The sequence below is a fragment of the Amphibalanus amphitrite genome, unplaced genomic scaffold (genome assembly GCF_019059575.1).
Source record: "Amphibalanus amphitrite isolate SeventyFive unplaced genomic scaffold, NRLGWU_Aamphi_draft 000065F_arrow, whole genome shotgun sequence".
NCBI lineage: Eukaryota > Metazoa > Arthropoda > Thecostraca > Balanomorpha > Balanidae > Amphibalanus > Amphibalanus amphitrite.
The window spans coordinates 812,361-835,219 of record NW_024881561.1 but is presented as its reverse complement, the minus strand read 5'-3'; the positions used below and the strand labels follow the sequence as shown (position 1 = coordinate 835,219).

The window sequence follows — 22,859 nt, the reverse complement described above, 5'->3', positions numbered from 1 at the left end:
CCTGGAGAGGTACTGAAAATTTCTAGTCGAAATTCGTAGCGGTTTTTGAGTTATCGGCGAAAAGTCACAAGGGGACCCTTTAGCCTCCCGACGGGTCGCGGGTTAATTGATTGACCTAAACTAGCCCATATGCCTATGATAAAAGCCGTACCGTAGGACCTCGAAACAATGTTGAATTTCTCCGCGAATAAAAGTTTGTTACGGAGGTAATGCTGCGCTACCCAGGCCCGTGTACGTGTGTGACGATTAGATAATGTTGAGGCCAGTCTATGCCTAAAAGAACAACTCGCGTCTTTATTATTTCAGCCGAGCGTTCTGCGCGCTCCCCCACGGGAGACAGAAGACGACAGCTGTGATCGTGGGCATGGACCTACCGCAATGGAGGTAGAAGCGGTTCGCGGAAAGAACGCCTCCCTCGAGTCCGTCCTGAGGGTAATCACCGGCGTCACTCCGTTTTTAGTCGCGTCCATGCTATAAAAAGCTGGCGTCCTCGGGACAGTGCTCCACCTTAACCCGCGCCCCGTAGGGCTACCGGCGGACCCTACCACCCGTAGGGGGGGCCGTTTCGGCCCCCCCCCCCTAAGATCTCGGAAAGTTACCGGCCGATTTTCAAAATTCAAACGGCGTTCGATAGCCCCACCTGGGAACTACCTTGTGACCAAATTTCATTGACCTAGGTCAAACCGATGACGTCACAGGTCAGGTCAAAGGTCAGATTTTCACCGTTCACAGGCAATTCAAGAAATGTGCTGTGAAAGCGAGTAAATTGGTAATTTATTGAAAACCATCGATGGTACATTGTTCGTCAAACACATACTTTGCTATCTGAGGTCACTGATACCAGGTCAGGTCACAGCGAGGTCAGGTCACCGGGGGTCACAATATGAATGTGTCGTGTGATACATGTTTTATGGTCCATTTTACATGACAAATGCGATTATGTGGGTTAGGCAGCCTTTGGGGCCAGCCTAGGTCACGTTTTGGTGAAGGTCAGGTCAAGGTCAGGTCAAATTAGGTCAAATTTCAAAGTTGATATTTTTGCATATAATGGGTATCGATTCGATGCAGCTCGTCACGGGGAGTCTAATGGTGGTCTTCGTTTTGCTCTACGAGTTCTAGAATTGCCAAAAATTGAGTTTGAAAATTTGACGTCATCATTTTTGAACAGTTTTTTTCGCTATAACTTGGCCAAAAAACGAGGTATCGATCTGAAATTTGGTATGTAGATAGAAGACGGTAGGCACTATCACATATATTCCGGTTTTTTCGAAACTCAAAAAACTTTTTGGGTTTTTTGGCGAATATATCCAAAAAAATGCTTTTTTGATTTTTGGGGGTCAAAACTCAAAAATTTCAAAAATTCGAGATAGCAGTTTTGTAGCCCTGTGAATTTTACACCTTTTATGTCTTGATCATTTTTCTGTATCTTCAAAGCTGTAGTCCTGACAGGTCTACTCGCGAAGGTCTTTTTTCGGTCGAAAATGACAGAACATGACGTCACTCTGACGTCATTTGTGGCCAACCTATCATAGCCTCTGGAAAAATTTTTGGTCACAATGTGTAAAATTGATGCCCGGAGGGGTCCTGAAAGTTTGGTGGCGATATCTCCAGCCGTTTAGGAGATATCGACCGAAAAGGACAGGGGGGGGGGCCGTTTCGGCCCCCCTACGGGGCGCGGGTTAAGAGGACAACAAACCACGTCTGGCACCTCCCCATCTACAAAATGAACACCAAAAGACCACGCATTAAGTCAGCGCGAGCATTGACCTCATCTGTTTGGTCAAAAACGGCGAGCTCCGATCAGGGACTTTGAGTGGTCAGGAAATCGATCATCTTATCCGAGCATAGGTAGATATTTGTGTCAGCGTTTTAAGTAGCTCTAACGCAGCCAGAAACGGGCATCTAACCTGTCGAGCATTTAATGTTTTCTTAATTAACCACTGGTTGGTATTTTTTCTTGACAGTTTTAAACTGATCGGTGGTCTGTCACGTTGCTTGTGATGGTTAGTTGTCCTATTGACGCATCTTGATGCTAGTAAACATTACGCATACTATACCTACATACAGCACACTCTGTAACATTTTTAGTTAGCTATGTATATTAACCCGCGCCCCAGTGGCGGTCTCAGCCAACTTCGCCCTAGTGGGGGGGGGGGGGGGCATATGTTACCACCCACCTCTAACTCAAAAACTAAGAGGGCTAGAAAGACGCGGTAAAAAGCAGTCGATAGCTCTCAATGCGTACGTTTGAAAGTACTTCGGTCATTTTCACCTTTGAGCAATATTGGGGTCACCAGAGGTCATCAAAGGTTAAAATTTGCCAATTGTCATTATATTTTTCAGAAAACATGCCGCTATCTCAGGAACTATGGTAGCTAGAAAAACGCATGTAAGAGACATCGATAGTTTTTGAACTCTTCTTTTGAAAAGGTCATTATCAATATTGACCTCAGGTCAACGGTTTAGCCTCCAGAGGGCAAAAACTCCAAAAATAGCTGTTTTTACGAAAAGTTTTTCGACAATAACTTTCGACTACAAAAAGCCACGACATTTCTATTGCCAGAATCGTGTTCCCCTCGCCGAGACGCGTCGAATGAACTATAATTTGACCTTGAAAGGTCAACTTGAAAATTTGACCTCAGGTCAAGGTCATAACCTGACCGAAAAAGGTCATGTTGCATATCAGTCGATGCGTCTCAACAAGAAAAACACAATGAGACCATCCCCAGCGTTCTATCTCTTTCCAATCGCGAGTTATTGGCAAAAAACTGTTTGTAGCCTCAAATGACCTCGGATGACCTTTCTAGAGGCTATCAGCAAAAATGACACCTTAGTCATCACGAGTGGACTAAATCATTGTGATTCTGAAATATTTGGACTGTTCCTATGCGTTCACACGGATCTAGAGGCATTTTCATTTTTCTCCATTGACTTGTAATGGAAAGGTGACGCCACTGACCTGACCTTAGGTCACGGATATAAAAAATCCGAGATATACAAATTGTAGGCGCCCATAATAGCATGCAATCCACCAAGTTTAAAACCTTTCTGACAAACACTGCAGGCTGGACATGATTGCAAACTTTTTTAGGCTTGGTCAGTAAACTTGACCTGGTGACCTGACCTGACATGACCTGGGGTCAAAAATTTCACACATTGTCCAAAATTGATGTACCAAAAGCTACCCCAAGCGGCGCGGCGCTACGCGCCGCGGTTTTTTATTCACACGCAAAAAAACGCGACAGGGTGGTAACATATGCCCCCCCCCCCACTGGGGCGAAGGTTAATAAATCGAAAGATGTAGCTTGTTGTATCTGGTTTTAGCGTAAATGTACGAAACTTTGTAGCTTTATACAATGTAGGTATAGGTACCTAAATCATGCGTGGTGCTTTATTACCCGCTTCTGGAATGCAGAATGCTTGTTAACACTTAACCCCCATGGGCCCAAGGGACGTTTTTTGGCCCGTGACGTATATTTGCGATGGCTTTCAAACGCTTAGCGATAGAAGTGCGAAACTTTCAGCATGCCCTTCCTCCTCCATCAATTTGATATCTTTTGAAACAAGAAAATTTAACCGGGTGACCCAATGACGTCACAGGGTCGATTTCCCGGACCATTGCAAGGCAAATTTTGACGGCACCAAACAACTTCCATGGTTTTAGAGATGAAGACAAGTTACGAATATGGCTGGGTGGCATTTGAACTGAAAAAAACGAAAATAATTTTGGTGACCTATGGCGAGGTCACCATGTCAGGTGAAGGTGACAAATTCAAATACTGGCACCGGCTGGGCTTTTGATCCCAAAATCACATCCAAAACATGTCGGACGTAGCTGCAAGACAGTGGTCGATATAGAAATTTCAGGTCGGTTTGAGGTCAGATCAGGTCAGGAGAGCCGGAAAGGCATCAATGTGCCTAAATTTGCGAGTAACGCTGACTAAGTGAAAACATAGTGAATTGCAACAAAACGTATTGCAAAGCTACACGATCCATAAATTAGAACCTAAAAATACCTAAGCTAGAAAATGTTTCGCAACATCCTGAAATTCTACAGGTAGGTATACTAAATACGAAAAAGAGCGAAGTTTTAAGTCAGCTTACAACATGTCTTTGACCTTTAAGTTTAGCCCGCGCACCGACGGGGGGGGGGTGGATATCCGCCCCCCCCTGAGGTTTTTCGCAAATAGCGGGAAAACCGCGGCGCGAAATTTGGTACGACTATTCCCTCATTAATTTTACACATGGTGTGCAAGTTTGAACCTCCTACCTTTTAAGGTCAGGTCACCAGGTCACTTTGAATGACCCAAGCTCAAGTCACTTTTTTGCAACTTTGTCACCGTGCCAGAGCTACAGTAGATGTCGGAGGCCTTTGAAAGTCGCAGGATGTTATTAGGTCATTAGTAGCTACAATTTTTATATCTCGGAATTTTGATATCGGTGACCTAAGGTCAGGTCAATTTCGCGACCTCCCCATTATAAGTCAATGGGGGAAAAATCAACTCCCTGTTTTTACCACTAAAACGGGTCGGAATGGCCCCATATACCATACATGACTTCATATACGATCAACCTTCACTACCTTGAGGTCTGTTTTGCTGTTGGGCAGCTGTGAGGTCATGTGACGTCATCAAAGGTCACCAAAGGTTTTTGGCCAAAACTCCGTACAGGAACAAGATACAGCCGCGTGGATGGTCTCATTGTGTTCAGCTCGTCAAGACGCATCGAATGATATACATGATGACCTCGAGGTCACGTGACCTGAGGTCAACCTTTGACCTTGACCTTTCGAGGTCAACATATATATCATTCGATGCGGATTGACAAGAGGATCACGATGATGCCCTTAGTTTGTTCCTATCTTGACTAATTCGAAAGTTATTCGAGAAAAACTCTCTCCATATCTAGCGCCGCCATTTTGAATTTTTCGACCCCTGTGACGTCATCTTTGACCTGACCTGAAAATGACCTCAGTAAAAATTGTAGATCTTGACCGTGCGTATCCGATGCCGTTTACCGCTTGTCGCTATCTTGCTTCGTTCTCGAGATCTCAGGGGGGGAAGTTGGCGCAGACCCCCGTCGGTGCGCGGGTTAAACACATCATCAACCTTCAAAGAAAATATTTTCAGTCAGTCTTCCCGCCTTTGTGCATGCATCCATGCTCTGGAACACAAAGCTTGAGATCACTGCACATGTGCTTCTTTTGCTTTGGATATCTCTCCTTGTAAATTGGCGACAGGTCCAAGGTTTTAGATTCTTTAGAATTGTCTTGTTGAAATATATTGTTTTATACCGTTTTTGTTTCCGCAGCCTCTTTATGAGGTTAGACAGGGGATGAAAATCATCCCCTGCCGGATTCACTTTGCCGGGATTGCCCTCCGCGGCCGGCCGGGTTAGTGGCCCATCCGCCATGATATCCCTTTCACCTTCCGTTGATGTTCTTTCCAATGTTGCAGCAAATGCGCGATGTGGCGGAGCGGAAAAAGGAGCTGGAGCGTCAGCAGCGGGAGGTGCAGGACCGGCTGAAGGACAGGGAGGCGGCCCTGCTGCAGTCCTCGGCTGGCGACCGACAGGCCAGCGCAGACGCCGTCCAGGCGCTAAAGAGCACGGTACGAACTGGGATCGTATATTGGGTCAGAAGCGCACGGTACGAACTGGGATCGCAGGCGCACGCAGAAATTGAAGGAGACTCGCTGCACCTGTGATAGAATTAAGGGATTTTTTATGTAAGCGAGCTGGTACAACCAAGGAAGCATGCTCGCTCCCGGGAGGTAGTGACACATATTTCCTGTATAACACATAGGAAAGTATATTATCTCCCGATGTTAAATTAAACATACGAGAGTGCAATCTACCCCAGAGACCGTCCTGAGGACCACGAGTAGAGCCGCCGTCTGTGCTGAGACCGCCGGGTGACGGCGGCGCCCGGAGGGCGGGTCGATGGGTCAGGCGGCGGGCGTAACACCCAGATTACACGGCACAGCCCGCCGGCCAGCGAGCACCAGTCTTGCATGCTAAACTGGAGCTCAGCGCAGCTTTATGAAACAGGAAGTGTCACGAATCACTACCGCCGGAAGACTATATGGCACGTCACGCCGCTCAGGGTTTTCCGTTTGTGTTCTAGCTCCGGGAACTGGAGAAGAAGGCAGAAGTGCAGTCGCTGCGCCATGAAGAGCTCGTACTGGAAATGGCCGCCATCAAGAAACAGAGCAAGACGAAGAACTGGATAGACGCCAGCCCCGAGGGCACCGTCACACCAGGTATGTGTATATTGTGCTAGCATCTCGGTAACATATTCAACGCTAATAGGCGTGCTCATTCCCATCAAGACTCAATAGAGGTATAGCCTACTACCCTCAAATGTCATTAACGTCGCACGGAGCATCGCTGCCGCTCCGATATCGTTATTACCATTGACTGAGGTGATCAGGTCACAATGCCGCTGTAGCACCGGCATCAGTATTCCGTGTTACTTGGTCCGGTACGGAGAAGGACCACCACTCGCGTCATGATTGAGGCATTGCGTATGACTATCAACAGTGTAGCGTGCATATTGGTAAGGGAAAGGCAGATGCAAAAATATGTAATGTGATAACCTTTTTTGCAAAGAGTTGATAGCAATGGAAATGATCTGAGAGCAGTTTGGATATAAAACTGCGCCCATTTAGATGAAAGATTCCCTACGAAAGCTTAAGATGTGCAGGTGCACATTTACATAAATGGAAGAAAGTAACCGATTGAATTCATTCTGTTACGAAGAGATGAGTCTCGTTTATTGTTGTCGCCGGTGTTCCGCCCGGTCGGAGGAGGCGGCGGAAGCGGCGCAGGTGCAGGTGTTTCCGTGCCGTGCCGCGCGGCCCCCTCGGCTCCCACGTGTTGCCGCCGCCATTCAGGCGGTCCCCAGGTGATCGGGCACCGCGTCATTCTCTTCCCAGACTCGTTCCTGCTGTTCAACGGCAGCACGGCACGATCCAGCCCGCTGGGAACGGCCGTCACCCCCGCCAGTCTGGAGGGACTCAACGACCCCCCGCCGGCCGCCGGTGAGTACATACGAGCACGGCGGGGTGCTTATGTAGCTTCTCAGCGCGACTGTCTGCCGCTTCAGGGAAAGGCGATCGATCGCAGCTCCTCTCCGACCCGATCAGGAGGTCCTTACCACGGTGACTGGTCAAGAGGGTCGTGGCTCCTATAACTGAGCTGATTCCTTCCAAGATGGCTCCTTTCTCCTACCAAAGCGTCGGTCGCGTCCGCCCGGGTCCCGCTGGCTACACCCCGATACCGGTTTACTCCGTGGCTGCCGGTGTCACGCGGAGACGTGCCGCCCCCGGCTTTGTGGCGATAGTGGGGCTGTCGAACGGTGGGTTATCTGTCAGCGGTTGGCACTGCCCTGGCGGGCGGCGGCACCGCACCTCGGACGAGGAGATCGGCGGCCACGGCTGCCAGAGAGGGCGTGGAATGCTGCAGGCCGTGCGACCGCCTACTGGGTCTGACGCCGCCCACTTGCTACAATCAGCGACACATGGGCGGCACATACGAGTAGGCGGCACGTAGACGGGACATGGCACAAAAGTAGCGCATATAAGTGCACTTCAGTGGCATATGAACAGGACAAGGGCGGCATGTAAACGGCCACGAACGGCACTTTAATGGCACGTTAACGATATAATTACGAACGGCTCCAAGGACGCATGGACAGTTCAAACCAGCACCAACAACGCAAGACGGCACAGTATTGCACAAGAACGGCACATGGACGATACATGACAACTAATGCGTTAATAATAGGTACACAGATGGCATCCCCGTCCGTCTGCTTTCTTGTTGCAGCACAGATATGTAAGGCACTCAAAGACGTTTTACTTACATCAGAACATTCGGTACAATTGCGGCACACACTCCCTTCATCTCAAAGTGCCAATGAAGCACTGCAGTGCTTTGACAGTTAGGGCCTATAATTTGCAATAAAAAGTATATCACAAAACAAGCATTCATTGAGCCTGACACTATTAGCGTATGCCCACACACACATGCATATAGCATGAAATGCAATTTGTTATTGCATGGTTTAGCAGCCGTTACGTTTTAAGTGCAGTCAGACAAAGATTCTTACAGATAGGCAAAGTCAACGCACGACTGAGGCTACGGCTGCTTCAGAAATTGAGGCCCTTATGGAGAAATATGATGAGCACCGTCAGAATGGTGACGACTGGAAACGGCCTGGAATGGCCGGTCGGCCTGAATGAATTGTGGTGGCTGGTGCAGCGGACTTTTCAGCGAGGCCTCGCTCAGACATATCCTTCGTTGCTACGAACTTATGGTATTTTTATGCATTTTATACGTTTATCATGTGTTTGGGTCAATAAGAGGAAATAGGCATCCATTATGTGCATTTCTATCATGTGCCTACTACGCATACGAGTATGACTGTGTGTATGAATATGGTATATGGATATATATGGTATATGAATATAAAAAATCGTAACTAATAAGAAGTAAGCAGGACGGCCCTTGCCTCCCTCTTGCAATCAACGTATCAAAATTTTAGTTTTTTTCGCTCACATGGTCAGGGTATATAGGGACTTTGGAGCGTGGTGGAATGTACTAACATTCTTTGCACGTATGTACACAACTGTTCTTTTACACGCCATTTGAGTTATTACAATTTTTGCTGAAGTTGATCGCTGCAAACTTTCTTTCAATCATTTGTTCTCGTTTTAATTGAACGACGCCTTTCTAAGCATACCTATCCCGTCCGACATGTCATTGGGGAAATTGAATGACGAACTCTTTTCTAAAGCGCGTGGGCTTTTCTCATCAGCCGCGGCGCAAGGTTTTCGGCCGGTTTGTGCGGCTCGATCTGGCTCTGGTTCATTCTGTCCGACACTGGCTGAGCTACGGGCCTCATTTAGCTAATGGCACCGGTGAATGAGCTGGGCCGGCCGGCGGGGATGATTCGGTTTGAGGCGGTGGGCGCAGCGGCCGCCACATGGCGCCCCGGTCCCCGGAGAGGCGGCGGACGAGCGGTGCCGCCGCGGTGGGTGGATTACCTACCTACCCCGAACGGGCGCCGGCCCTGAGTGGTATGCACGCGGGGCAGACGGACCAACTGAGAAGAGAGAGAGAGAGAGAGAGAGAGAGAGAGAGAGAGAGAGAGAGAGAGAGAGAGAGAGAGAGAGAGAGAGAGAGAGAGAGAGAGAGAGAGAGAGAGAGAGAGAGAGAGAGAGAGAGAGAGAGAGAGAGAGAGAGAGATTCTCCTCCTACCATGTGCTGCTGCCTGCTGGTGAACTAATTTGAGCCATTATCATTAATTTTACCAGATCCTTTCGTGTGATCGTGCCCGTCCTCATTGCCAATGCCTACGTAAATGTGCGCGACTGCGACCACGCCTGCGGCTGCGGCTGCGACTGACACGGAGCGTATCCCCCGCAGAGTGGACCGGCCGGCCGAGCGACATTCAGCTACCAGCGCCGCCCTCCAGCCGCTCGCCGGCCTGCTCCGTCGCGTCCACCATCGACCTCGACGGCATCATGGCCAAAATCGAAAACGACAACAAGATACTGGCCGAGCTCGACAAAAACCGCTCCAACATCGGTGAGAGACGCGCAGAAACAGCAGGAGAGGACCGAATGACTTAGTTTGAAATGATGGGAGTGCTTCCAAAGCCAAATGAGAATGCGCTTATATAAACGTCAAAACGTAGGACAGGCTGTTTCTCGATCTTTCAAGAGTGGGAAAGCTTTGACCGTTCTGTTGACCATGTTAGCATCACTCAGGAAACATTCGACTAAAACGTGACTGCTAAGCTGGCCGAGGCTTAGCAGTCAGCGTTAATAATCGAAGCTATTTTTCAGGCCTGAGCACCAGTTCTTCAATAGCTGCCACCAGCAAGTTTAACTCCACGATTCCGACGACTTTCTCGACCTCGCGGGGGGTGTCTATCGGCGGAGCCAGGCCGGTGAACCGTGTGGGAACGACTCTGGGTCAAGTGACGGGTCAGCTGACAGCCAGCCACCCCTCCGTCATCCCCAGTCAGCCGGGGCTGGTCAGCCAGCCCGGGGTGCACAACCACTCTGGGCTCCACCAGTCAGGCGCTCTCAGTCAGGCCGGCCTGGCCGCCCCGACAGTGCTGTCTGGGCAGCCGGGAGTGCTCCCCGCCGCGCCGGCGGTCCCCGCGCCGCAGTCCGTGCTGCTGAACAGTGTCGGAGTGCCGGGTCACGGCGGAGTGACGGCCGCCGGCGGATCGCTGCTGGGCGGCCACTCGGCGCTGCCGGCCCTCCCCGCCGCCAGCCAGCCCCCGCTGCTCAGCCAGCCGGCGCTGCTGCGGACACACATCAGCGAGCAGCCGAGTCTGTTGACGGCGCACATCAGCCGGCCGCTGACGTCCGCCGCGCCAGCGACCGGCGCCCTGTTCCAGGGGCGGCCCGGAGCCGGACTGTCAGCGCTCCACCCGACAGGTAAGGACCGTCCCGGGCCGCAGAGAGCCTCCCGACCTGTAAAGAGCCGCCCGCAGTCGGCACCGCGGCCACCGCAGACGTGCTGCCCTGGCAGCGACCACGGGCAGAGCGCTGTGCGCCGGTTACCGCTCAGTTCATTACGTCGTTACGGTAATTTTATGCCGGCCGTTGTGATCTTGAGGTCCAGACGGCTATTCAGTTTACGGCTATGCTCCTCCACAGCCTGAGTGGGCGTCTGCGCAGTTACTTCAGTTATTTATATCGGCCAACACGTGCTATAGAGGGCGGGGATCCTGGAATGGGAGACATTAGATGTCGTGTGTCCCCTGACCTCTCAGGAACACATGGGCACGTATGTCCCTGTATGAGGGCAGGTACACCAAGTGCATGCCAAAACTCTTAAAAAACGCAAATTCAATTTAACTTTGTTGAGTATTCTTCAATGCCGAATGACGTATCTTTACAAAATGATCTGTTTTGTAAGAATAAATCGAATATTAGTTTATCAGCTCAACTCAGCTTACCGAAAATGATCGGCAAGAGACATGCTCCATCGTCAATATTTTCAGTCTGTGCGATGTAAGTAGAGGAACTTCAATCACGGAGTCTCAGTCCTTAGTTTTAGCATTCAACGATTTACTGACTTTTGTTCCTTCGCAAGATTGATAAAAGGGACTCAGTTGCACTGCAATACCACATGCCTAACTATATCTCACTTTGTTAGAAGATGCTATCTTTCCTGTAAGTGCAACACTTTTGTGTAACTAGCCACTGTTAACAGCCTTGATGTGAAACTGACCACTCTAAATGGTCGAAATGAAGAATGCACCGGCCAGTAAAGCGTTTAACGGCCACCGCCCTATGTAAGGAGGTAGCAGCGCCGCGGTAGTGCGCTGTCACACCGTCGAGTGCCGCGGCTGCCGGTGTCGCCTGCATTATGCAGCCGTTTCACTTGTTGTGTCGCCCTCAGGTCGACTGGACGGCGTAAACGGCGCACCGGCCGCCACTCTGCTGGGCACAAACGCGGCGCACCTGGCCGCCAGCGCGGCGGCCGTGGCGCAGCACCCAGCCGCGCTGCCGACGTCCATCATCGATGTGCTGGAGGTGCCGGGCAAGGGCAAATGTCAGGTGCACGTGGCCAGGTGAGACCGTCACTCCCCAGATTTCTCCGTATCTCAGTTAAAAAGCTCCTTCTCCGGGGCTCGTCCCCCTGCCCCCTATTCTTTGTGTATATTGACGCACAGATAGTCATTTCTTTTCCTGAGGCAGGATATGTACTCTAAATGAAAATGATGTTTAAAAACGGCAGGTATCGCTACAAATGTAATGTGTTACGAAGTTTGGTTCTTTTTTTTCTTTTTCTTTTTGTTGACCGCGTCTTCGAAGTTCGACGCTGCGAGATCCATTCAGAAATATGAAGGTTTGTGTCTCGAAATCGTTCACAGATGTCCAGTACACATGGAAACACTCCCGGCGAATGGATAGAACACAAGACCTTGATTCTTCTTGGGCACGAACGTTATACCTACGTAGCGATACAATAAACTAATGGAAGTAGCTGGCCGCGCCGAACGCTTATTTAATCTGACAAGTGATCCCTTGGAGGAGCATCTCGTAGATAGCCCACGGCCCATGCGACTGAACGTGAGCCGACCCGGCCCGGGGCCTTCTATTGACCCGATCGACGAGCTCGGCCGCCTGTCCGTCGGGGCAGACGGCCTTGTTGGGCGGGCTCTCAACAGCCGACCGAATCCATACGTGCGATTAGGTTAAAGGAAATAGTTCACTTTCACGAAATTATTTTTCTTGCAACGGATTTATGATTTTTTATGTTCAAAATAATCAGCAAAGAAAATAAAACCTTTTTATAACAAAATATTATTTTCTTTATTTTGATATAGGAAGAACTTTTCAGTTTCTGTAAGGCACACGCGATCCAGTATGAAAAGAGCATGGGTCCCGAAAATTCTTCAGAAACAGAGAAATTATCGCAGCCACCGGCATTTGGGCGATCTGCTCGATCTGATAATGTTCCCCTGAATGTCCTAATTGATCAGTACGAGAATTTCTCTCGAGTTCTCGTAGATAATTTCTCTAGTTTCTGAAGAATTTTCGGGACCCATGCTCTTTTCATACTGGATGGAAATATATGCAAGGCACACATCCTCAACGCAAGACACCTTTTTCGGGACGAGAAATAGAATATCTTTGCCTACTGTTAACGCCAGACCCCTTGAGACCCTAATTTTTCGCGATTATTTTTAAATGCGTGGAAGAATTTCAACCAAGTTCAGGACATCGCCGTTTCAAGACCTGCCGAAACTTTTACAATTTAAATATTTTGTCGCCATTTCAATATTTCAGGCACTTCTCATTGACTCGTAATGTTAAATTTCGAGCAAGATTTTCACCCGGTGTGTAGAGGCTATCACCAGTCAGTCTGTGATACGTTATGACGTCAAAGCTAAGCCCCGCCTCTGTGGTCTTGGCCTGCGGCGGTTTCGGGCCGGCGCGCGGTCACTCGCGCTGTGGCGGGGAGCGGGGACAGTCGAGCGGTGCCGAAAGCCGGCGGAGTTGTGCGTAACGTCTTGTCTGACAGTGCCCAAAGAGCGACATGATGACTGAGGAGCCATAAATGCTCAATGCGCATTGTTTGTACAATGCTGATAGGTTCGCTGATATTTGTTTTATTTTCATAAGCTGCAAAGTGCAAATGACGGGCAGATGGCATATACCTGACATAACGTTAGGAAATATTCACCTGTATTTAAAGCCTATGGCGTTGCAGATAATGTGATAATGGGATGTCGGATGTCATCAAGTAGTTGCTGATTTGTACATCGCTATGCAACCATCGAACAACGCAATAATTAGTTAATTGCCTTCGCTTCACACCATAAGGCTCGCTCGTATTTCAAACATATATCCTATATCGAAAATCGTATTTTTAGGAATCTTTAACGTTTGTTCGAAGCATGAGTGAGTAGTAGGTTTAGGAGTGATGGTTCTCTTGGTCCTATACCTATACGAGAGTCAACAAGAGCTTAACATTTACTTGACCGTCTGCTGCAATTTGAATTGATACATAGCACGTGAAGCGTCAGCGAAATTCATAGTCCTTTACAGATGGCAGGGGTGTCGTGTGTACAGAGGTCGCTGATGGGCACGGGTCATTGCCGCAGTCGTGGGCGGAGCCTAATGTCATATGACGCATGAAAGCCTCTGTCCAGGATGGAAAAACAGTTAACATTACGAGTCAATGACAAGTGCCACAAATATTTAAATGACAACATAACGTATTTGAAGAAAAAGTTTCGGTAGGTCTTGAAACAGCTATTTCCTAAATATGGTTGAAATTATTCCACGCATTTAAAAATAATCGCGAAAAATTAGGGTCTCAACGGGTCTGGCGTTAACAGTAGGGTGATCGTTGGGCTGTAAAAGCTCCTGATTTATGCTCGTCTCAGCCCAAGCTACGGAACTGCTATTCCAGTTCAAAACCCATGTTAAAAAGTGAACTATTTCCTTTAACCAGTCGGGAGCCGAGTGCCTTCGCAACGTCGTCTTTGAGTGACCTTCCGACCCGTATCGACTTGGAAACAATCCATTGCTGACGAAACGACACACTGAACCAACATTGGGCTTCAGATACCAGCAGCATCAGCACATGTGGCTGCCTTTGTCAATGTCATCGGAAGCATCATCTCACTGCATGGTGCTTATAAAAGATGCACGTTCGATTTAGTTTAGGGCACATTATTACAAAGCACGATTGGAAACGTCCAAACTATACCGTTCAGCTCCACGTGATGTTCCTAGAAAATTGTAATTACCGCTTATCTAGCTCCGCATCGGGTCATTCAGCCTTGGCCGCTCAGAAATTATTTTGTAATTATTTCAACACTGAGCGGTGCAATTGGTACAATCAAACCGATCCCTCCCGGTGGTGCCACTTTCGGGGACAATGCGTCGAATGGTTGCTGATTTGTAGCTCAATTAGTTCTGCTCTGCGACTGCAGTTACATCCGTATTGGGAGTTAGTTTCTGCCTGCATGATTTCGTCATGCAACGGTGCTGATTGCTACACTAATGTGAGATTCATCTTGAAAACCAGACCTTTATGGAATCACGCTTATCCTAGGCAGTCAAGTAATGAGGCACACATAATGATCCGATGTATCGCTGACTTTTTACATCTTTATTTGACACCTTTTTGTGCATCGTTTTACAAACATTTTTGCCGATAACTCTTATTTTTGTCTTATACCTCTGCCAGTTAAGTTAACACCGTACCTAAAACGCTAACGTTCCATATGGAAACGATTCCCAGGAGAGAGTCAAATGGGTCTCTGTCCTGGTCCAAGATCCAGGGGAAATGTAATGAACATACGTACCACTCTTTCTCCTTCTCCGCTGATACCAGTTGAATGCGCTCCTCACTTCACACTTCTCTCGCCTCCAGCCGACCATCCCAGGTTTTAGCACGACCCGCTTCTCTCGCCTCCATCCGACCACCCCAGGTTTCAGCACGACCCGCTTCTCCCGCTGGGCTGTAACGTCCCACTCTGCCCGGGGCAGGTTCTCCTACGACCCGTTCCAGCACTCGCCGAACGAGGCGCCCGAGCTGGAGCTGCGCCTCAAGGCCGGCGACGCCGTGCTCGTCTGGGGCAGTATGGACGAGGACGGCTTCCTGGACGGCGAGACGCTGGACGGCCGGCGCGGCCTGGTGCCCTCTAACTACGTCACCAAGCTGGTGGGCGCCGACCTGCTGGCCTTCCACCGCCGGCTCACAGAGCAGCTGGCCGGCAGGACGGCCGCCGACGCGGCCAGCAGCGCCAAACGCGCCGCCGCCGCGCTCAGGAGGGCCGAGGAGCGCGGCGGCGAGGAGGCGGCACTACGACACCGGCTGGGTGAGTGGGGGAGAGGGACGCTCAGGGGGCGGCACTGGCTGGGTGAGTGTGTGTGTGTGTGGGGGGGGGGGGTCTCAAACACCGGCTGGGTGAGTGGGGGAGGGGGCTCCGGTACCGGCTGGGTGAGTGGGGAGATGGGGGGCTCTCCGACACCGACTGCACTTCCCACTCGCCCATGGGTGAACAATACAAGACATTGACGTCGGTTATCCAAAATGTCACACGATCGTTGGACACTTTATTTCATGGATGCCCATGTAAGTCGTTACCGGTCTCGCTGACAATTCTTACAGTGATGAACTTATTCAACTTAGCTATTAAACTAAGAAAAGGTCGCCACCACATGATAGATAACCTGAGATCAATTCGTGCATGCGGCTGGCGCCTGGCACACGCACTTCAACCCTCGCCGTGGGGCAGAATTCGGAGGCCGTGCCGCGCTGCTCCGCTGACCTGTGGCATTTGCGTCAACGCCTCGCCTCTCTCGCTGGGGTGCCATTAGCGGTAATGTAACGCGATATGGACGTGGTGTTACGTCCGTTATTTATTTTTGCAGCGGGCAATGAAAACATAAGGCCGAATTCCCAGTCATGTGGAGGCCCCGTTCGTTGCATGTAATGGTTCATTTGTGCTGGCGGTATTTTCTGCAATGCTGTTTTAAATGAAACTCTTCTAAAATCTTAGGCGCAATGTTTATTCGCCTTCTCACCTTGTGGTGGTAATTTTTCTTTGAGTACAAGATGTTCGCCTTCCTTCATGCCCTACTAAAATCATGCTGTTTTTTTATTTGATGGTTTATCACAAAAATATTTGTTTGGTGAGTAACTGTCACATTTTGAGACTTCCGATGCTCTGAATTGTGTGTGCCTGAGAACTCTTTGACATGGTTGCTGCTTGGCGCTTTTTTTCTTCCTCAAAGTTGACTTCCAAGCCATGTGTAGAGTAACATACAATGCCGAGCTCTTCCACACGCATCAATTTCGCCAGAATGGTGCCACTTTTACACATACAGAATCGCAAAAAAAAAAATTATAAGGCAATCATCCCGAGCTGCTGCTTCTGACCTTTGTCCACGACATGCTCTGTAAAGAAGCGCCGCGGCCGCAGATTATCGCTGGGTACCGGTGCTCTTCCACCTTGTGGACTCAACGCAGTGCGCTCCCGTTTAGTCTCGGCTGTACTGTCCCTTGTTGGATACATATTTTATATAATACGAGCCTTGTCGCTCCTTTGTTGTGTTCCAGTGTCCGATATCGTAGGAGCAGGTCGCTGCATCCTTCTTGTTTCTGCGCTATTGTCTCATGTTGCGTGCTTGATTGACTTTTGTCCGCGCCTTGACCTCATCTGAAGTGCTGTACTTAATCTGGACGACGCCCAGTCTTCCTGTGCTTCTGTCTTTGAGTCTGAGTTCCTATCTAGGGCTCTTGTAACTTGCCTCAGCCCATTGTCCGTTGCTGTAGCGCCTTTCAGCCCACCGTGACATCTTAGCCCGTTGTGTTGTTTGGCCACCCGGCCAGGCAGCAGACAGCTGCAGTGCATATTATGCTGCGCTGTGCCGCGCTGTGCTGTCGAATCCCTCAGCCCGCCGTGTTGTGTTGTGTTGTGCTGTGCTGTTCGCCCCCTCAGTCATGTTGTGCTGTGTTGTACCGTGCCGTGCTGTGCTGTTCAGCCCCACATTCTGCCGCACTGTGCTGTGCTGTGCTGTGCTGTACACAGTGCCGTGCTGTGCTGTTCGCCCCCTCATTCCGCCTCGCCCCGCCCCGCAGCTCAGAGGCGCCAGTCAGACCACGGCCGACGGTCGGCGCGCGCCGTCCCAGAACTGAGGAGGGCCCAGTCGTTCCGCTACGAGCGCGCCTCGGACGGCCCGCTGGCCGCCGCCGCCGGTGGGTCCGCTGACCCTGACCTGTGACCCCGGACCTCTGACCCCTACTCCTGACCCTGACCTCTGACCCCTGACCTCTGACCCCTGACCTGTTACACCTGACCTTTGACCCCTGCTCCTGACCCTGCGTCTGACCTGAACGACTAGCATCTGGGTCAAAATCCTGTCCCATACCATCTGACCTCTAAGTGCCAACCCCTGAGTCCTAACTCCTGATCCTGATTCCTGACACGTTACGCCTTGCCCTCTACCCCTGACTACCCTGACCCCTGACTGGTAGCCCCTGTCGGCCGCTGGTGCACATTTGGACAGCTCGTCTCGGCAGCACGCACGCCATTTGCCTCCAGCACGCATGTCGAGCATGTTCGTCACGCACATCCTGTCTTATCATCGTGGCGATGTGCCGTTCCCTGCGTTAGTGAGCTGTTTCCTGCCGTATTGTGTAGTTCCCTGCCATAGTGAGTTGTTCTCTGCCGTTCCCTGCCGTAATATGTCGTGCCTGTCGTAGTGTGCAGTTCACTACCGTGATGACCCGTTCCTGCCGTAGTGGGCTGTCCCCTGCCGTACATAGTGTCCCGTTCCTATCCGTGTGCCGCAGTAGGCAGTAGATCCCTGCCGTAGTATGCTGTTCCTTGTGTCGTTCTCTGCCGTATTGTGCCGTACTTGCCGTAGTGTGCCGTTTCCTGCCGTAGTATACCGTTCCCTATCGGTCTCTCCTCGAATAGCGCATTTTTATACAAAACAATTTGTTGTAGCGTTACCGGGAGTGCAAAGCAAAAGTCGGCTTTGTTGAGCTACCCTATATATTTTTGAGTGCATATATTTTTTAAGAATGTAAGAGCATGAGATTACCTGAAGTTGACGCTATTATTGCAGTCATCTATTGTACTTAACCTTGACTGGTATGTATTGCTTGCCTCTGAGAGGAACTTTTTCTTTGCTAGCATAAAAATTCACGCATTATTAGCACACTCGTTTGTCATTTATACGTTTTGTTGTTATGTTCTTGTGAAATGCATGAGGTGTATTTACTGTGTGAAATCTTCTACACCGTAGCGCTACTCATAGCAGCTATTCAGTAACGACAGACGCTTTTTTATCACTTAGTAACAGCGGTAACTTTAACAGGTCCTTTGGATTATGCAGCAGACACTTGTGACTTTTACAGCGTTTACAGGTATATTAGCGTTTTTAATTGCGGATTGACACTGTCAAGCCGACGAGCTCATTTAACTATTCATGTTCCACCTCTGCTCAGTGCTCTGTTAGTATTTGATATTCCTCTACTTCAGTATTCTCCCGACCACGCATTGTCAAAGCTCACTGTTATTGATCTGGGGTTGCCGTGTGGTATCAACTTACCAATTACCCATGTGTCATCGGTATCGAATGTGTCCTCGCGGTGACTTTTGATGCACTCGGCCGCGCCTGGTCGGTGTCCGTGTCGTCACCGTTCGGTGCCATACTATCTTCAGGCCGCTGTCGTGACCTGTCGCACTGTGGCCTCAGATGACTCGCGGGTCGGAGGGCAGCCGCACGTCGGCTTCGACCTTGACCCGGGCGTGCTGAGTGACGAGGCGGAGCGCGACTTCCGCGTGGACCCGACACTGCCGGCCGGTGAGTGGTCAGAATGGAGGTGTTCCGCGGCGGTCGGGCCACGGTGGGCGGCGCGGGTCACTGTGGAGACGTCACGGGTCACTCGTCACTGGTCACTGTGGGTAAGGCACGGGTCACGGGTCGTGGGCCGTGGTGAGTATAGACGACACGTGTCACTGTGGACGGTGGATGACCAGTCTACCATATGCCGACAATGACTTGGACCACTCAGCAACAGTGTGGTTTGGTTCGTATTCCCAGATAAGCCCAACATTCCTATATCCGACAATCTAACCTCCACAGCTCAATGGTTCAACATGTCACAATCGAACAGACAGCAGTCGAGTCGCTCCTCGACGCCCAGCCGAGCGGAAGGCAGCAGCCGCCTGCTTAGAAGCCGTCATACTACGCCGCCGTACACTCGTGTGATGCGGCACAGTCTACCTCTACCATTTCTGACGGCTGCTGCATCAGTCTCGACGCCCAGCCGAGCGGAAGGCAACAGCCGCCTGCCTAGAAGCCGTCATACTGCGCCGCCGTACACTCGTGTGATGCGGCACAGTCTACCTACCGTCTCTGGCGGCTGCTGGGGCGAGACGTTGAGGATATAAGAAGGGGCAGCGGGTATTGGGCATTGGGGAGCATCGGACAACTGTGATATTTTATCCGGACACCTTTCAAGAAGATAGTGTCTTTGGAATTTCATCGTTTTTATGTTGAGATAGTAAATTTTGTTGAAGTTTTCATAGACATGACATATCTCTAATCTCTTCCCTGTGTCAGATGTGTTCTTGACTATGAAAACGTTTTATAGTGGTATATTATATTTTTCTATATTTACTTTACTTTGCTTGTCTAGAAAATATTAATCAAAATAAACAACACAAAGGGTCAACAGGGCCGCCTCATGTCAGGCGGTAATGGCGTTCTAAAACGACGTGAATGTACGAGTACACACTAGGATTTCGCATGGTTGTCGGAGATTCTAGTTACGTTGGTTGTATGCGACTTGACAGCCTGACGCTCTAACGGGAGTGGAAGCTGTCATATTCCGGTCAGAGCCATTGGGCTCTTAAAGTTTACGTCATGCCGCCATGCAGCCGTCATGTTACATCCGAAACCTACATGTATGTCTAAATCTGGAGACGTATAACATTGATTTTCAAGCATTGAGCTATTCAGCTATTATAACCATTGTGGCAACACTGCGACAATGTGGGATGGATGCTTTTTTGCAGTGTACGTATACCTACTGTTTAAAATGCTGGATTCGTGTGTAAACTAAGCGGTGAATCTTTTTCGACCCTACTCGTACGCGCACCGCATCCTTGCTAGCTTCTCCAGCTAGCCAACGACTAACGAGGAATACTGAGATAGATCGTTTTATGGGGACCAGCTTCATTATGCCCTTTTATGTGCTTTGAATTTTGATACCAATATACCTTCTCCCGTCTCTAACACCACATCGCTAAATTCCACTTAAAGTAGCTACCCAACGTTTCTATCGTGTGCAGGGTCAGGTTCAGTGCATCTGCAACTAACTCTGACCCAGGATCTGACCCCGCTCCGAACTGCGGTGTTGTCTCTGACCCCGCCGATGACCCCGCCCGCCCCCCCCCCCTGACCGGCAGTGCCGGCGCCCCGTCAGCTGACCCCGCTCCCCCCCCCCCCTGACCGGCAGTGCCGGCGCCCCGTCAGCTGACGCTGGAGCGGCAGCTGCACAAGTCCGTGCTGCTCGGATGGACCCCGGCTGACTCCGGATCGGGAGAGGTCATCGAATGCTACCACGTGTTCGTGGACGGCCTGCTGCGGTGCACGGTCAGCGCCGGCGAACAGTGCCGCGCCCTCCTCGAGGGCGTCGACCTGACCCGGGTGAGTACCGACCTCGACCCGGCGTGACCTGGGGGGGGGGAGGGGGGCAGACCCCCGTCCGGCTGTGAACTGACATCGGAGAGATAGTCGCTGTTAATTCCAAACAGTTCGCGAAATGAGCCGGCGTCGAACAGGCGCGGTGCAATTTGGGTTTTTATTGCATGCAATGCATCAGGCCTGTCTTTAAATAAATAACGGAATTGAAACCATTCACATTGATCCACTCGGCAGCCCCATTCCCATCAAGGAAACCGCTCACAAGATAAAAACGGTGCTGCCGCTGACATTCCATTAGTTGTCAATGTGAGCAATGACGGTGGCGTACAGATGTGCATTCCGGCCACGTAATTCAGCTTTCTCCGTCCCGCTGCGCTCGCAAAGCCATGACTGGTGGGTAAGGGTCTATGTATTGTAACATTTACCCCACGTCATGCGCTTTGGGTGAGGGTAACGCCATGTCGATGTCAGCCCATCAGGTGGAGCAAATACGGGGTCAAGTGCTGGCTCGGGATGACCGGCCCGCCGGTGACGGAGCGAACTGATGGCGCACCGGCGGCGACACGCATCACAGACCGCATAACTTGGAGTCCTGCCGATCGGCGCCACTCAGGGCCGGGAGGCCATCAGGCCAACGATCGATCGACCTGGGATCGCTAGAGATAGCATGCACGTCAGGGCAGAAAACCCTGACCGGTGCGCAACCCCTCGGGGGGCGTGGGCCCGCAGGCCAACCAATAACCGAACGCGCTGCCCCTCAGGGTGCGCCTGACCGGGCGCGCTCGGCGCCCGGCCGAGACTGCCGCGAGGAGCGGGCCGCGCCCGCGCGCCGTCCAGCGAGGGCCAGCCGCCGGCCGGCCTCGCCGTCGGAGACCACGCCATCTAGTAGCCGATATAAGTACGACAGGGGAGAGCGGCGGCCGCGCCGCGGCGCCGGCCGCTGGGCTGACTCGCAGTCCCCGGTGGGGCCAGGGAGGAACAACGGGCTGGAGGGGAGGGGAGCCCGGGGGACGCGACGTATCGGCGCGGCCGGCTCCAGACAAAGGAAAAACATGGCGGCGCTGCCGCAGAATACCGTACCGGCCACGCGCACCTACGCGCAACTGGCACCCACTGTAGGGGGTAAGGGGGCACTACAGTCACAGTAACGCGGCGAGCACTTGCGAGAGAGAAGAATAATAAATGAGAGAGGATTCCGAAGTCTTCCGTAGCGTCAGCCAGGCTGGCGAGACGGAGCGCGTGGCGGCGGGATCGCCGCCTGCGTACGCAGACGACGCAAAAAGGGAAAAATATAAGCCGACCGCGGTGGTCCAGCGATTCCCCAGCACGTGGGTCGTACTCACCAGTCAGCAGAAACAAGGGCTACCCAAAAGATGGGGCGCAACAAGAAAACGAGCAAACCTAGCTGTACACAGCAACAGGCTGCTCACGGCGCGGGGCGCGGGCGCACACTGGGGCTCTCTCTATCGTCTGGAGGTTTCGAAAGATGCTCTCCAGAGATGGCGCTAGTAAATTTGGCTGACATGACGTCATGCTAAAAAGTGATGGATTTTGTGAGAGCAAATGTAATAAAAGTTGAAAATTTTGTACTTTTGCTTAATTAAGAAAAAATAAATATACAATTGTTCAAAACAGCGTTTTCCTCATTCATCCTTCATTGTTTTAAGAGGAATATAGACAATTTAAATATTTTTTCTTGACCGCAATTCGCACACGCACTAAATTAAAAGCTGGAGTTTTGTGCGTTCGTAAATTGTGATTTGAGAAAATAAATTGACAATTATCTTTTGCACTTTTGCTTTACAATCATTTTTCAATGCAGATGAATGCATAAATTATTCAAAAATAGGCATATCTTTGAAATATTATGATTTTCCACAAGCAAATTTTCCCAAAAACTTGAACTACTTACAACTGACGAACGCATCCAATAATCTGGATGTCTTAGGATGAGTTCGTCATTTTTTCCCAAGGAAATACGATACAGTTCAAGCTATTTTACCGATTTATTAGGGTACTTTTGCCAATGAATTAATAAATAAATGACAACAATTAATCTCATTATCAACCATACTCGGAAGCATTTTTTTCGCATAAGCGCGAACACATCCGCGCTTTCATGAAAAGTCACGCCTGTAGATGTCAGGA

The 22,859-nt window shown here is 50.5% G+C and overlaps 1 protein-coding gene across 1 annotated transcript in view; it reads left to right on the top strand.

Annotated features, from left to right (window-relative positions):
- The window catches only part of LOC122378768 (peripheral-type benzodiazepine receptor-associated protein 1-like), a 45,930-nt gene that overhangs the window by 9,608 nt on the left and 13,463 nt on the right, over positions 1 to 22,859 (top strand). The window contains exons 3-12 of the mRNA XM_043360234.1: positions 307 to 432; positions 5,457 to 5,609; positions 6,125 to 6,260; positions 6,936 to 7,040; positions 9,430 to 9,591; positions 9,852 to 10,454; positions 11,425 to 11,596; positions 15,033 to 15,364; positions 18,756 to 18,863; positions 20,524 to 20,714. Of these exons, the coding sequence (XP_043216169.1) occupies positions 379 to 432; positions 5,457 to 5,609; positions 6,125 to 6,260; positions 6,936 to 7,040; positions 9,430 to 9,591; positions 9,852 to 10,454; positions 11,425 to 11,596; positions 15,033 to 15,364; positions 18,756 to 18,863; positions 20,524 to 20,714 (2,016 nt within the window). The 5' untranslated portion in view covers positions 307 to 378. The remainder of the gene's footprint in view (positions 1 to 306; positions 433 to 5,456; positions 5,610 to 6,124; positions 6,261 to 6,935; positions 7,041 to 9,429; positions 9,592 to 9,851; positions 10,455 to 11,424; positions 11,597 to 15,032; positions 15,365 to 18,755; positions 18,864 to 20,523; positions 20,715 to 22,859) is intronic.